Source organism: Lathyrus oleraceus, chromosome 5, assembly GCF_024323335.1.
Source record: "Lathyrus oleraceus cultivar Zhongwan6 chromosome 5, CAAS_Psat_ZW6_1.0, whole genome shotgun sequence".
NCBI classification, from domain to species: Eukaryota; Viridiplantae; Streptophyta; class Magnoliopsida; order Fabales; family Fabaceae; genus Lathyrus; species Lathyrus oleraceus.
The window spans coordinates 497,857,755-497,873,527 of NC_066583.1; the positions used below are offsets into that span (position 1 = coordinate 497,857,755).

Consider the following 15,773-nt stretch of genomic DNA (forward strand, 5'->3'; position numbering starts at 1 on the left):
ACCCTATGCAGAATCCCACTGACCACGGGCTTCAAAGGACCATTAACAGCTTCCGCTTTAATTTTTGTGACTTCTTCACTGAAAGGCCCCATAGTGTTGACACAGTTTGCGATATCACCTGTCTTTGTTTGATCAAGATCAAGGCCTTCAGTAGCCTTGTTTTCGATAATGAGGTCTTCAGTAACCCTCTTTTTCGTATTAGGGGGATTCTCGATCGCCTCATCTGTTTCTTCATTGTTGTCTGAAGAAACATCTCCCCAACCGCTTGGTTGGATTGTGTTGATGTCGATCTGAGAGCTTGTCGGCGCATTGTACTTCACGAGATAATCATACTTCCCACTTGGCTGTCCCAAGCGGTCCCAATTCTCTCCTTGTCGAAACCTCACATCTTCGACTGTGTCATCACTGTCCTTCTCGTCGAAACCTTCAGTAGTTTCCATTCTTTTCTGGATGTCGAAGCCCTTAGTAACTTCAACTTCGTTCTGGCTTGTGAGATCATCAGCAATCTCGACCATGTTGATGTTTGTGTCGAAACTTCCAGGGGCCTCCACCATTTCCAAATTGCCATCAGAAGCAACTTCGATCTCCACCATGTTCACGATGGATGGTTCAGCGTAGTGGGCTTCGACTGGCTGCATAGGATTCGAGTCGATCCTCATCTGTGGTTTTGGTTTGTCACCAAACTTTAGCCTTCCGTCACGGATAGCATTTTGAACGAGATCCCTGAAAAGGAAACAACGAGACGTTTTATGGCCTAGAAAACTATGGTATTTACAAAAACCTCTCTTTTTCTGTTGTTCCATAGGCGGTTCTTTAGCGCCTGGAGGTTTTATTAGTTGACCATCTTTAACCAACAGATCAAAAATTTCGTCACATTTGGTGATGTCGAACGTATAAGTCCTTTTGGGGAACTAACCGTTGGTTTCGACTGGGTTTCCGTTCGACGGAGTTAGTACTTTGCACGAATAAGGTGGGCCTTGCTTTAGTTCTGCTAGGTCAATCTCTTGTTCGTCGAAGTTACTTGGTTCATTTTCGTCGTACTCATCATCTTGGCGAACCCCTACGTAGGCCACCCTTTTTTTTTATTTGCTCTGAATTTTTCGTCCCTTAACCTTTCGACCTGTCTCACTCTATCTGCTAATTGTGCCATATCCCTCAGATACTGGGTGTCTAGTTTCTTCCTTATAGAATAATCTAGTCCCCCTGCTGCCATTTCGACTAACTCATGTTCTAGCACCGGGGTGAAACATCTAGCCTTTAGCAATCTGAACCTATTTAAATAATCATCTATTGGTTCTGAGTGTTTTCTCTTAACACTGGCTAATTCTTTCAGACTTATTTTTGTTTGTCCCATGTAGAATTGTTCATGGAACAGCCTTTCTAATTGGGTCCACGTATATACTGAGTTTGCAGGCAAAGATGTAAACCAAGTAAACGCGTTTTTTGTTAAGGAACTAGGGAAATATTTTATTTTCAAATTTTCATTACGGGCTATTTCCCCTGCCTCGATCAAACAACGTGCCACATGTTCTATGGTGGACTCACTAGTGTCCCCTGAGAACTTTGTGAACTTAGGAACTTTCCACCTTGGTGGCAGTTCCTCTTGCAGAATATATTCTGACAGTGGGGATGCGTAACTAGGCCTTTGTAATCCCATGTTCATCCCATTTTGTACCATTATCGTTTCGACCATGGCTGCCAAATTGTTTTTGACAGGCGGATTATTATACCGTATCCGTTGTTGCAACACAGCATCCGCGTCTTGGCCTCTCTGGATTACTATCCTTCTAGGCTCTTGTGGAATAGGGATTTTGACACGAGGCTGTTCGACTGCATCCTCTTGGTTTCTGACGTTTGTTTGAGGATTGTCCAACGATATTTGGTTTATCGTAGGCTCTTCCTGGACCGCTACCACTGAGTTATGAACCACTTGTTCTCTGTGTCGAGTTTGAGGGACTCCAACGAAATCAGCAATGCGCGTCATTTGCGCTGCCAACAATTGGTTTGTTTGGGTGGTGTTTTGTATTAGAGGGTTAAACACCGCTCCCATTTGTTGTGTCAACATTTGGACCATATCATGATTACTCTCGTCCATTTGTTGCCTAATTACTTGCGCAGAATTATTTGTTATTGGCGGCACGCAAAGTTGTTGTTGATTTAGTCTACTCATGTTTCCGCCATATCCCGACCCTTGTAATGGTGAAGACATATTGACCATAGAATCAGAATATAATAACGGGGAATTGTGTAAATTTTCCATTACCGAAGTTGGCATTCCAAAGGGTTGTTCCCTACCAGGCGGAGGCATGGTGAAATTTGTTACAAAAGGCCTAGAAGTATTTCCCACAGGAGGAGGTGTCCCAACAGGCATTTGTTGTGCCCTAACGGACGAACTAAGCGCATTTTGCAAAATTAAAATCGCTGGTATTGACCCTGTTGACGAAGGCATAGACTCTGACACAGGGACTGGTCCTACACTGCCTCCCGTCGAAGGGGTAGGGTTGGATACTGGTATGGATTCGTTTGGATTATTTGGCTGGTTTGCCATTTTCCTTACTCTCGTTCTTTTAGGTATTTCTACGTCGGATACGGCTAATTTACCGCTTCTCAGTCTCATACAACGAAGAAAAAACTTTGACTAACGATTGTCTAAGTTTCTAGATTTATGCACTGTCCCACTGGGCGTGCCAATTTGTTCGCTGTGAATTTTGGCGAACAACCTCTGGTTTACCAAAACTTGTAGAATTGGGTTACTTGCAGGATCAACCACACAAATCCTAGGACATGTGCAGATCTAAATGACTTTGAAGATATCTAGAACAACTTTCATATCTTTCATTTTGGTTCTCTAAATATTTTATGTCGAAAGATGTTGATTAAAACGTTTAAACAGATGTAAATTTGACAAGATAAGATAAATGGCATAAAGTAACTGACGAAAACATAAAGTGTCCAAAAGAAAGTGCAGAAAGATAATTGACTGGAAAACGTAAAAGAGGAATTTGTAAAGAACTTTAAACTTTATAAAATAAACTTTGAAGGAATTGGTGTTTGTTTACACATACATGTTCCAAATATGACTCTTTTCTCTCACACGGGTACTTTGAGTATTTTCAGGAATTTTGTACAAGTAAATTTTCACACCCTTTTTCGATAACAACTACCCTATTTATATACAAATAACATAACTGTTACTAACTACCAAATCCTAAAACTGTGACACATGGTTTTCTTCCTTTCGCCAGATGCTCCCACGCGTCTTCTGCCAAATGTCACAACTCTTCTGAATTTGAATATTTACACTTTACGTCGAAATGATGTCTCTCTCCAGACTTTGTCGAATTTGTCGAAATACTACAACATCCTCCATGTCTGTCAAAGGTGCCTTTCCATCTGCAGACATCGTGTCGAAATGTCGAAGCTTTAATTTTGTCGAAGTGTCGAACAACACTATCAACCAAATCGTTTATCCCATGTCGTCATTTGTCGAAAGAACCATTCTGCATACCAAATCTCATGGCGTCGAAAACGCATGTATACAGCGTCCAACACGTCAAACGAGACCAACAATTGGGAACCGAACTTGATACCCTTACTCTTGGCAAGTCTTGAAGGAGAATTGCCATCCAAGGCGCAGCGGAATTTAAAAAAATTCTCCATTAGTGATCCTTACGAATGGGCATGATCAGTGATAGAATCGTTACCTCTTGTGGCGATTCAAACCTTTGGTGCAGATCTCTGATAATGATCAAAACCTTTGATACAGATCCATGGGGCGATCACGAACGTTGAACGATGACAACGTCTCTACTCAGTCCACACGAACGGATTCCTTCAATCGTAGTGCTAGCTGTTTGTGAATGAAGGCTTTGAGTGAGAGAAAGAGAGATACGAAATTCCAACTCTTCAGTTGTGTTGTCTGGAGTGTCAATGCTTCTACCCAAGGGGTTCTATTTATAGAACCACTTGTGTGGGCTTCAAGCCAAAAAGCCCACTTAAGTGCATTTTGGCCCATATCTCAGAATATGCCAAAATCACTTAAGTATTTGGTACTTTACCATATTTCGTATTCTTCTTAAGTACACCGTACCTTACGATGTTCCTTAATTATTCTATCTCTCATCAATCCGTCCTTTGTGTGTGACCCTATAGGTTCTCGCGACGTTGGCAATTATATTAAATCACACATTTAACATAATAAACAGTGAGCGGTATCTAGCAACACATCACTGCTACCCAAGTCACGAAAATGTCATGTGATCTGACAAAACCTCCTGTGATAATAATTATGTGTATAATTACCCCTTTGCCCTTATGTCTATATTGAACACAAGGTATAGACCGTGTCACCCTTGTCCAGTTCAATATTGGGCCCATAGACATTTATCCTGTTACGCAGGATTGGCAAATTCCATCTAGGACACTCATGTCCCTCAGCATGCTTTGTGGAGTACCCATCAACTGTCTTTATGGTCATCCAGTTACGGATAACGTTGGATCAGTAATAAAGCACTCAACTCTACATCTAGGATCCATAGTGGTTTCAGGTCGAAGAGTGGTATACACTATTATCACCATGAGAATAACTTATGACACTTTGCATAACTTTCTATATAGTATTCTCATAGCGGGTCAATCCGGTATAAATATTACTCCTAATATTCATACCTATGTTTAAGACTTGATAACTCTTTATCTATGATCCATGAGATGTGATCATCAGTCTACAAACATAATAGTCTTAATGCTTTAATGTTATCCCACTTCACATTAAAGCTCGACTACGGATACTTTAAGAACAGTGCCCTTATGTTTAATGTGTTCTCATGATTAAGTCACACTTAATACATTAAACGGACTATCTATTCTAGGGACTTTATTAATCAACCATAATAAAGAAAATGCCTTTTATTATTAATAAATAATTCGATACAAGTACCAAAAATATTGGCCTCTAGGGCTTACACCAACAAGTCTATCATCGAGCGCTGCCTGCTGGTGTCTATTGCAAAATACAATCGAATGAAGGCTTCTCTGCCAACTGATTTCTACACTGAGTTGGACGTTGAATTTTTTTTACTTTGTGACTTCAAAATTCTTGGATAATGTAATCTTGTAATGAATAACCTTAGCCATTTTGGCATTTTAATTTTACCATTTTGGCTTCTATTTTGCACATGCATTCATTTTGTTAATATCTTAATTTTATGAAGTATAGGTTTATATATTTTCAAATATTTCCTATTTATTCTCAAGAGTCTTTTATCTTTTGTTAACTTTTCGATTTCATAAGTGTTATTCGCAAAAACATGGATAATTTAGAAAGGTCCTTCCCAATGTGGGGACCATTTACCCAACTTTATATCTTTTCGATTCATAGGTAGGATTACTTTCCATATCAAATCTCCATTCAAAAATGTTTTAATTTTGACCTGTTTATATGCTTTCTCTACTCTCTTCTTCTGTCTTCTCAATAACTCTAAGGCTTTTAACCTTTCTTCATCTAAGTCCACTAGTTCATAAATCATCATATTCCAATAAGACTCAGATGGAATTTCGACTGGTAAAACTGTGTCATGCCCATAAGTCAAACAAAAAGGAGTAGAATTCGTGGCTTCCTTAGGAGACGTTCGACAAACCCAAATAATTTGATCTAAAGTATTATGCCAATTCTTTGGCTTTTCCCCCACATGCTTCTTTATTAACCCAATCACTACCTTGTTTACTCCTTCGACTTGACCATTCGCCTGGGCATAATAAGGCGTAGACGTTAGCAGTTTAATCCCTATTTCTTTAGAAAATTATTGAATCTTTCGACCAGTGAACACTGATCCTTGATCAGTTGTAATGGTCTCAGGATTTCCAAACCTATAAGTTATGTGCCTTTGGATAAATTCAATCACTGCTTCTTGATCAACATACACCAAAGGTGTGGCTTCAATCCATTTAGTAAAGTAGCCAATACCCACTAAAATGTACCTATGACCTTTAGATGAGGCTGGTCGAATTTCACCAACCAAATATAAGGCCCAATCTCTAAAGGGCCAAGGCTTTACTATGGAATGTAGTTCACTTGCAGGAACATGTTGAATGCCTGCATGTACCTGGCACTCTTGGCACCCTTTAGGGAACTCAATGCAGTCCTTCAACATTGTAGGCCAATATATTCTTTATCAAAACAACAACCACTTCATTTTGTGGCCAACTTGATGAGCCCCACATGCCCCACTATGGACATTTGACAGAGCCAAATATGCCTCACTTTCATTAAGACATTTGAGAAAAATTCCTTCAGGTGTCTTTTTGAATAATTTATTTCCCATAAGAGTATAACTTAAAGCACAATACCTGACTTTTCGCTCTGCAAATATTGTTGAGTTTTCGAGATAATCTACTATTGGTTTTCTCCAATATGTGTTAGTCAAGTTATCTATGGCCAATATTTCGAAATTTTCTCCGTCTGCATAACCCAATTTTGTGATTTTTAAATCTGATGGAGATAACTTGGTTGCCATTACTCTTCCTCGAACTTTAATTAAATCCTCCAATTTTTATTTTGACACTTTGTATCGAGAAGCAATTTGGGCTAAATCATTAGCCTCTTAATTTTTGAGTCGAGGGATGTGTCCAATGTTCATGTAGTCAAACTTTCACAACAATCTATTTACTATCACGAAATACATGATCAAATTTTCTTTGACACATTTGTATTCCCTAGTTATCTATTTGACAACTAGTTCAGAGTCACCACTTATTTCTACTCTAGTTGCCCCCAATTCCAACAAGATTTTGAGAACAACTATCAAAGCTCCATATTCAGCCTCATTGTTCGAGCAATAACCCTCTATTTGGTACTTGAATTTTGTTGGAATTTTTTTAGGAGAAACGATTAAAACTCCAATCCCAGTTTCTTCTTAATGACTTGAATCATCAAAATATATTTTTCAAGGTTCAATTTCTACAAAGGCTTGAGACGTTTCGACCATAGCATGATCAACGATGAAAACTGCAACTATTTGCCCCTTTCATAGCTTTCAAAGGCATGTAGGTCAAAGAATAATCAGTTAAAGCAAGTGTCCATTTCCCAATTCTACTATGTAAGATTGGCTTAGAAAGCATATGTTTTATTATGTCAAAACGAGACAAAACATACATGTCAATAGGCTTTATATAGTACATTAATTTAGTGCAAGAGATGTACAGACACATGCATAATTTTTCAACCATGTTATGCCTAGTTTCTACATCATTAAGGACTCGACTAAGATAATAAATGACTCTTTCGATGCCACTTTCATCCTCTTGAGCAAGCATGCTCCCTATAGTTACATCAAATGCAAAAATATATAACCTCATATTTTTACTCCTTGATCTTTAACTACAGGATTCAATTGGAATTTGCGAAATCATCTTTCGACAGGTCAAAATCATCAAATCAACCTATGGTCTCGATTGACCATGTTCGACTTCAAAACTCACCATGGCATGCCGTTATGTTCTTCTTCTATTTCTTTTTTATCTTTAGTTATATCTTAGCACGCCTTATGCTTTGTTTTATCTCCATTTTGTACTTTGATATTTTTTCACCCCATAAATATATAATATTATTTGCCATTAAAAAATTATATTACTGATTTTTATATAGTGTACAATTTAATATTTTCTTAGTCCTTGGGATATCAGAAAAGAATTTTACAAATAGAAGTGGTTACTTATGTCAATGTAATACTTACACAACTTACTTTATATAAAGTTATGCCTTTTTTTCTCTTAAGAAATATTCTTATATTACTCACAAACATTCTTCTAAATATTAAAACAACAAGAGTAGAATTTTTATTTTTAATAATTCAAAACAACTACTTAATTGCTCAAAATGAAAACAATAATCCTAAAAAGAAGACCTTGCAAGAGTTCTATGGATGAGAAACAGTGACATTATACTCAACAACAAAATTTTCAGATGTTGAAATCTCATAAAGACTCTTCACGACAGCATATCCTCTAGCAAACCTAAACACACCACTGCCAGCAACAATAGGCATTTCTCTAACTGTATCTTGAACAGGATTCCTTCCAAGCAAACTAAGAGTACTACCAGCGAATCCACCTTCGATAAAAACAAGATTAATCAACATTACCAATCCGCGATCTTCCAAAGATGCCAAACCGAATAATCCTTGAGCTCTACCAACAGCTTTTGAGGTTATGTCTTGTTCTTCTGTTAAGATGTTGTCCATCATGAAACTTGTTCCAAATCCATTTGGTGACTGAGTTGATGGATCTATTATTTTTATAACTGTTGGATTTTCTCCTTCTAAGTTTTCGTGGTAAAAGAAGTGCAAATGAGTTGTTTTTTCTGTGTTTTGTTGATTTGTTGGTAACATGATGTTGGAGTGTTCCGAGAATACTCCATAGGTAGTGGAAAAATGAGCAAGTATGAGAGTGAGAGTGAAGAGAAAGAAGAACCTAAGAGTGGTTGCCATTAGAGGATATAATTTTAGGATGGAATCTTTGATTATTATATAGATGATTTGTTATTAAGCTTGAAATTAGAGATATTTTAGATGTTGAATATTTAACTAATGCACGATCTTAGCGAGGCATATTATAATACTCCTAGTGTTTATTTAGATAATGGAGACAAAGATCCTTAATATGCAATTATATAATTGAGATATTTGAAAGAGGTAGGATTTGAAGGATGTTTTAGATAATTGAGATAAAATTTAAAATTATATATATATATATATATATATATATATATATATATATATATATATATAAGAATAAATTTATTTATCTTATTTTAAATCCTAACCTTTAAATTAATTTTAATTAAATAATTAATTATTAGATTAATTTCAATTTAAATGTGATGATATGAAATAAAAAAAAAGTTACTCTTAAAATAAATTGATCCCATATATATATATATATATATATATATATATATATATATATATATATATATATATATATATATATATATATATATATATATATATATATATATATATATATATATATATAATATATATATATATATATATATATATATATATATATATATATATATATATATATATATATATATAATTAGTTTTAAACTAGCCTTTAGTTGAAATGTAGTATGTGATAGACATACAAGGGAGATGTATTTCTATCCAATGATTCTATAAAATTATTTTAAATCATTAGTCATATGTGATTATACTCAGTATTATTTATTATTTTATATAAAAAAATATTTTAAAAAAAACATTATTCTATCGATTTGTTTTTTTAAACTTCTCCCTATGAGTATTTAATAATTAAGATTGTCCTAACAACATATTTCTACCATATAAAATTGAGATTTGAAAGAGCTGGGAGTAGGAGTGCTTTTTCCATATAATATAAAAAAATTAAACTATGAGAACTTAAAATTATACTGGATTAGGATTTTAAGAAATTTCAAAATTATATATATATATATATATATATATATATATATATATATATATATATATATATATATATATATATATATATATATATATATATATATATATATATATATATATGTTTGGCTGCTTGCTCATGGTTGTGGCACATTAGGAACAAAATGTGTCTTGCAAATGAAATGACATCTTTCTTCACTTTGAAAGTCATCACAAAGAATTATTTTGTTGATCTATTAATTAAATATTTTCTCAAGCATAATCTTTCCAACGAGAACGATAATGTAAGATGCACACAAGGTAATAATATGACTTTAACGTTGATGGCAGTTGACTAGGTAATCCGGACATCTCGGATTTTGGTGGATTGATTCAAAATTTTGATTGTATTTGAGTTTATGATTTTGCAGGTAATATTGGTTATTTCAACATCATTCATGTTAAGCTGATAGTTATATATAATGGTTTGCGTATGACCTAAAAACTTGGTATCAAAGACCTGGTGTGTTATTCTTATTCAAATTATGTTATAAGCTTATCTTCGTGTCTGTTAATATTTGACATCATTATATCAGGATTCTTCCTAAGAACTTGACATCAAAGACCTGGTGTGTTATTCTTATTCAAATTATGTTATAAGTTTATCTCCGTGTCTATTAATATTTGACATCATTATATCAGGATTCTTCCTAGAACTTCTCTCTATGAAGTTGACAATAATGTAGTATATCGTTCTTTTGCACAGCCTCCTGTTGAAATAGTCACTCTTCTGCTAACTGATACTAATGGAAATTTCTATTCTAAACAATTTCCTGATTTTTTTCCAGTTCCTTTTCCTACTTATAACAACGACAAAATTAAAGTGTTTATAAGTTGTAACTGTTAGGTATAATTTAGATTCATTTAAGTTGTATTTAGGATTAATTTGCATTTTATTTTGTGAGGCTCCGATTGTATAAATACTGAAAGTTAGTTCAGTTTGTGAGTAGAATTCATTTTCTAATAAATTCCAATTATGTTAAAGAGAGTTAGTTACAAATTGAGTTTCTCTTTTTTCTTTCTTCCATCATCTACTTCATCTTCAACCTTGTGCACCAACAATTGGTATTAGAGTCTGGTTCAGCTTCACTACGCCAAATAAGGGAAAAGAGGGCGCTTATTTTGGCCTATAACAGCGCTTTTAAGCGCCCTCTAAAGTGGCGCTGGCATAGGTAAAGACAACGCTTTGTTTTCCTGGAGAAAGCGCTGTCTAAAGTGGCCCTTTAAGGGCCACATTATAATGCGCTTTCAGAAAAAAACGCCCTCTGGAGTGGTCCATAAAGGGACACCTTAGAGGGCGCTTTCTGGAAAAAGCACCCTCTAAAGTTGTCAATGTAAAGTGTTTAGAGGGCGCTTTCTGGAAAAAGCGCCCTCTAAAGTTGTCAATGTAAAGTGTTTAGAGGGCGCTTTCTGGACAAAGCGCCCTCTAAAGTTGTCAATGTAAAGTGTTTAGAGGGCGCTTCCTACAGAAAGCGCCCTCTAAAGTGTTAGTTATTTTAAAAAAATTTGTTTGAAAAACAGTGAATATTTAATTGGTAACCTGTTCGCATGCTGCAAAAGTGTAAAATTCATATTGATTTCATCCTTTAATCCAATGTTATACACCATTAATCCATTGATATATACAACATGAATCCATTTATATACAACATTAATCCTCCATATATACAACATTAATATATGATTCTTTGATCAACAATATACAACAACATATTCATGATTTAGTAAAAGTACAACAACAATATACAACATATATACAACAACAGCATACAACAACATTCCATACATATATGTACAACAATATACAACCTAGCTATATGATTCTTTGATCAACAATGAATTGACACAATTCATCCTTCATTTCATCCAAATGAGCTCTTGAGTAAGATTTGTATTCCTCAAAGTACTACAATTAAGAGAATAAAACATATTCATGATTTAGTAACAAATTAGATGAAATATCCGATAATATTAAAATAAACCCTAAGTTATTATTCCATACCATTTTTGGGATGTCTATACGATTCAACGCAATGATATCTCTCATAAATCTCAATACAAAAAATCCGCAATCGACCGAATTATTTTGCTGAGGACACTACACAGAAAAACAAACAATATATATATAGTTAATTTCTTACAAACACTATTATAAGCAAAAAAACAAACACTATTATAAGCAAAAATAAGATACTTAATATATACTTGAACTCTGACCCAGGTAATGTCCTTCCTATTGCGGTAATTCTTTTTCGATCTAAATTTTAGTATTGCCCTAACAAAATAAAAACGTATATTGAGATCAATCTGACAGACATAATTAAATATACAAATACACACGAATATTTAGGGGAATTTCACTTACGCGTCAACCGTCTTCTTCATACTCGGATATTTACTCCAATCACCCGATAACGAATCGAGATAATATACCATTAGTCTCGAAAGATCCATAGCAACCAACACCCAGTGACCACTGTAAAATAAAACAAAAATTTAGATGCATGAAAATTTTCTACGTAAAAGATATACATAGATTAGAATGAAATTATTAGAAAGAAAATCTAACCCGTTGCCAGAATTAAACGGTAAAAAATACAAACTAGGTGTAGTATTATCGCCGGCCGCCATGAATCTATCGACTAGTTCATTCTTTACGGATGTTGGATTTTTCGTTATAAGCGTTGTGTTGATACGGGAAGCAGCAATAAAATTGAATCGGTTACACAATTCAGTTCCCCGCATCAATGTTACATACATATACCTTAAATAGAAACATAATAAACATTAGACTACTCATTGAAATGTGTAAATAAATTGTTCAACTAAGTAAATAATAGATTGATCGGAGTACCATATGTATGTATGAATGACAGCGATGCCCAATTCTTCGTGTTCAAAAAGTTGTTGCATGTCCTCCTTTGCAATTATTTCGGAATGAGCAAATCCGAAAACACCTTCATCAAAATCTACACTACGGATGGCGCCGTGTATAATATCGGACTCTTCCACCATTTTCTCAAGACGCATCATAATTTGAGATTTTGTCCCGGACGTCGTTGGAGGAATATCGTTACCAGCTTTTTGCAACTTTCGACCGGGAACCTAAAAATTCATATAAATTAAATCATGACTTTTTGTGATGCAACAGAATCGTTGCGTATATAATTCAATATATTTGTACCTCTTTTTGAGATGCAACCGACTCGATGCGTCTTGAAATCCCTTTACCAGCTTTATGCGTGGGTCTTGTAGGAGTCTAACATTACCATGTAATAAGGATTGATTAAATATCATAATTGTAGCTGAATTGAAATGTGAATACTAAATATTCATAATCATTTAGAACATATATACCTCGGCATCTGGGAAAATTAGATCTGACGCTCATCCAACAAAGGATCCGACTGCATCTCGCATCAACGTTGTCTCTGAAACAACGTCAGGTAATGGTAGAAGCGCGTCGGTATCTAATACAAGGTCAACCGAAACTTTCATATATCCCACCGGGAGGGGATTATGGTGAAGTAATTCACCCGAAGTGTTGTGCACTTTTCCCTTGCCAACCATGCGATAAGTTGGTGACGATAGATACAGCTGACAAGGTGTAATGCCCTAAACCAATAATAAATGTTATTGTTAACGTGTATATGTGTCAAGTAAAAAAGTGCTATTTTAATTTCATAATAACATATATAATTACCTCGGGAAATTTCGGTTGACAATTGATACTAGCTCGGTCACTAGTATCTTTTGCCTCGGAAGCGCACCTTTCCTCTCTATACCTTGCATTCTCGTTTTGCAGTTGGAGTACTTGTGCCCTTAACTCCGCCAAGGTCTCCATTATCTCTTTGTTGGTAGGATATTTTGTTTTTGGTTTTTTATAAAATGACGACGGAGTCACACCAAAACCCTTACCCCTCACACGACCGGAATACTCAGGAACATTTAGTACTCGACTAAGTACGCTCCTGCAATCCTGGACCTCGATTGAAGGTAAGGTTTGGGATAAAGTCTCCTGAAATATTATTAGAGGAGATTAAAAATGAATTATATGTCTAACAAAATTTTCGATATAATTAAAGAAATAATGTTACATATACTTACACATTCGTCATAAACATTTTGGACCGCTTCAACGACAGCCCCATCCTTCCCAACCCGAGCAGCCTTCCATAATACGTGCTCCGGAAGAGATGTTGCGTCACTTTTCTCCTCGGCTAGCTACACATTGAATTAGATTATAAGATCATCAATTATAACATATTGTGACAATGTATAAGCTCATAGCATTTGAATATACTCACAATTCTTTGTTGTAACCGTGCATATCCCGTACGCCCTTTTTTGTACGGATACGCGGGTTTTGATGCCCTTTTCCGATTTTTGTCGCTTACTTCCTGGATAAAAAAGTTTAAGGCATATTAGAACCAAGTAACTTAACAATTGTATAATACCATAATTAATAGACATTACATGGAATTTTTCATTTCTTCGTTTGGCGACAAAGTTATCCCATTCATCGGCAGAAATAATCTCGGCATACTTCATTGGCCGTTCTGCTTCAACAAATTTTCCTTCCTCATCCTTGAGAAATTTGTTGGACAAAAAGGATCGAAATCCTCGGAGTCTTTTTCCGGCCAATTGAATACAATATTTTTGCCGGCTTTCATCGATGTGAAAGGATCTCTAAAAAACATACACATGGAGTGTGTTATTATAAAGTAATATTATAACAATATATGGTCAACAAATAGTCAACAAAAAAAACATATAACAATATATGGTAAGTACCTGTATCTCGGACTATATTTTTTCTTTGCCAACCTTCAATTCCGGACTTCTCCAATTATCACATGTAATCGGAATATGTTGTCGAACAAGGAAACCAATGTAACTTGCCAACATTGAACCGTTAGGCTCAATTAGTTGGTCTTCAGCACTCCAATGTACTTCAAATTTTACACCCTTGTCTCTTGCACGAATGATTGACTTCATAACAGTCAATCCTCGTTTGATTTCTTTTTCAACATTGTTACGTGATCCATTCGCGTCATGGGTATCGTCTTGGTTAGCCATCTTATCTGTAATATAGAAATGATTCAATAAGACCCAAGTAAGAAAATGACCATATTCGTGAAGCTACACAAAAAACACATTCATATACCTTCCATTTCTCTCATGTTACAACAATCTAAACTCTTTTTTTTTATCATTATTGAATACAAACTCACACACACCTACTGCATATAAAAGACCAATGCAAACTTATGGTGTTTGGAACATGAACAAACTTGCATCCATAATCATCAAACTTCCTAGCACAAGCTCAAACACACTTCAAATGATATTAGTTTTCAATCAGAAATAAAAAACTCAGTTTGCCCTAAACAACATTAATCAGCATAATGCACAAAATGTAAAACTAAGTTTAGAAAATGCCCTAATCAAACACATGAAGAAAGTGAACAGTAACGATGGAGAAGAGAAATACCTTCAAGGTGACGGTAACGATGGAGAAGAAAGTGAACAGTGACGGTGGACGCAGATAACTCAGTGAACGTGAACGCAGCAGCAGAAAAAGGCGACGGCGACGATGACGGTGAGGGAGGGAGAACGAACGGAGGACGAGAGTAATCGCAGTAGAGAGAAAACCCAGTTACGTAAACGAAATAGCTTATAGAGAGGGAAAATAAAGAGACATGCAGTATATGTTATAATTTTAATGTTTACTAAAGGGGACCTTAGAGGGCGCTTTTGTAAAAAAAGCGCCCTCTAAAGGGGGCCTAAGAGGGCGCTTCTGAAAGCGCTCTCTAAGGCTTTCCAAAAGCGCCTTCTAAACTGGAAATGTACATGGACTTAGAGAGCGCTTTTTTAAAAGTGCCCTCTAAGGGTAACCTTAGAGGACGCTTTCACTAAAGCGCCCTCTATTGTTGTCCCTCCATTTCCTCATTATTTTTTTTTTTGGCTTCACTTTAGAGGGCGCTTTGTTACAAAAGTGCCCTCTAAAGGGGGCCTAAGAGGGCGCTTCTAAAAGCGCTCTCTTAGACTTTCCAAAAGCGCCTTATAAACTGGAAATGTACATAGACTTAGAGAGCGCTTTTTTAAAAGCGCCCTCTAAGGTTACCCTTAGAGGGCACTTTCAATAAAGCGTCCTCTATTGGTGTCCCTCCATTTCCTCATTATTTTTTCGCTTCACTTTAGAGTGCGCTTTGCCACAAAAGCGCCCTCTAAAGTGCGCTGTCTATTCCAGTAGTATGCTCCTTATTTTTTCTCTTCACTTTAGAGTGC

At 35.6% G+C, this 15,773-nt stretch overlaps 1 protein-coding gene across 1 annotated transcript; it reads right to left on the reverse strand.

The window, feature by feature from the left end:
- Positions 1-7,811: 7,811 nt before the first annotated feature.
- On the reverse strand, positions 7,812-8,510 carry LOC127085713 (dirigent protein 21). The gene has a single exon (XM_051026225.1). It carries the CDS (start codon positions 8,484-8,486, stop codon positions 7,917-7,919), a length of 570 nt encoding a protein of 189 aa, XP_050882182.1. The 5' UTR covers positions 8,487-8,510; the 3' UTR covers positions 7,812-7,916.
- Positions 8,511-15,773: the final 7,263 nt, after the last annotated feature.

Excerpts from the sequence above, each read along its gene's own strand:
- LOC127085713 (XM_051026225.1), bottom strand. The coding sequence starts at position 8,486 with ATGGCAACCACTCTTAGGTTCTTCTTTCTCTTCACTCTCACTCTCATA.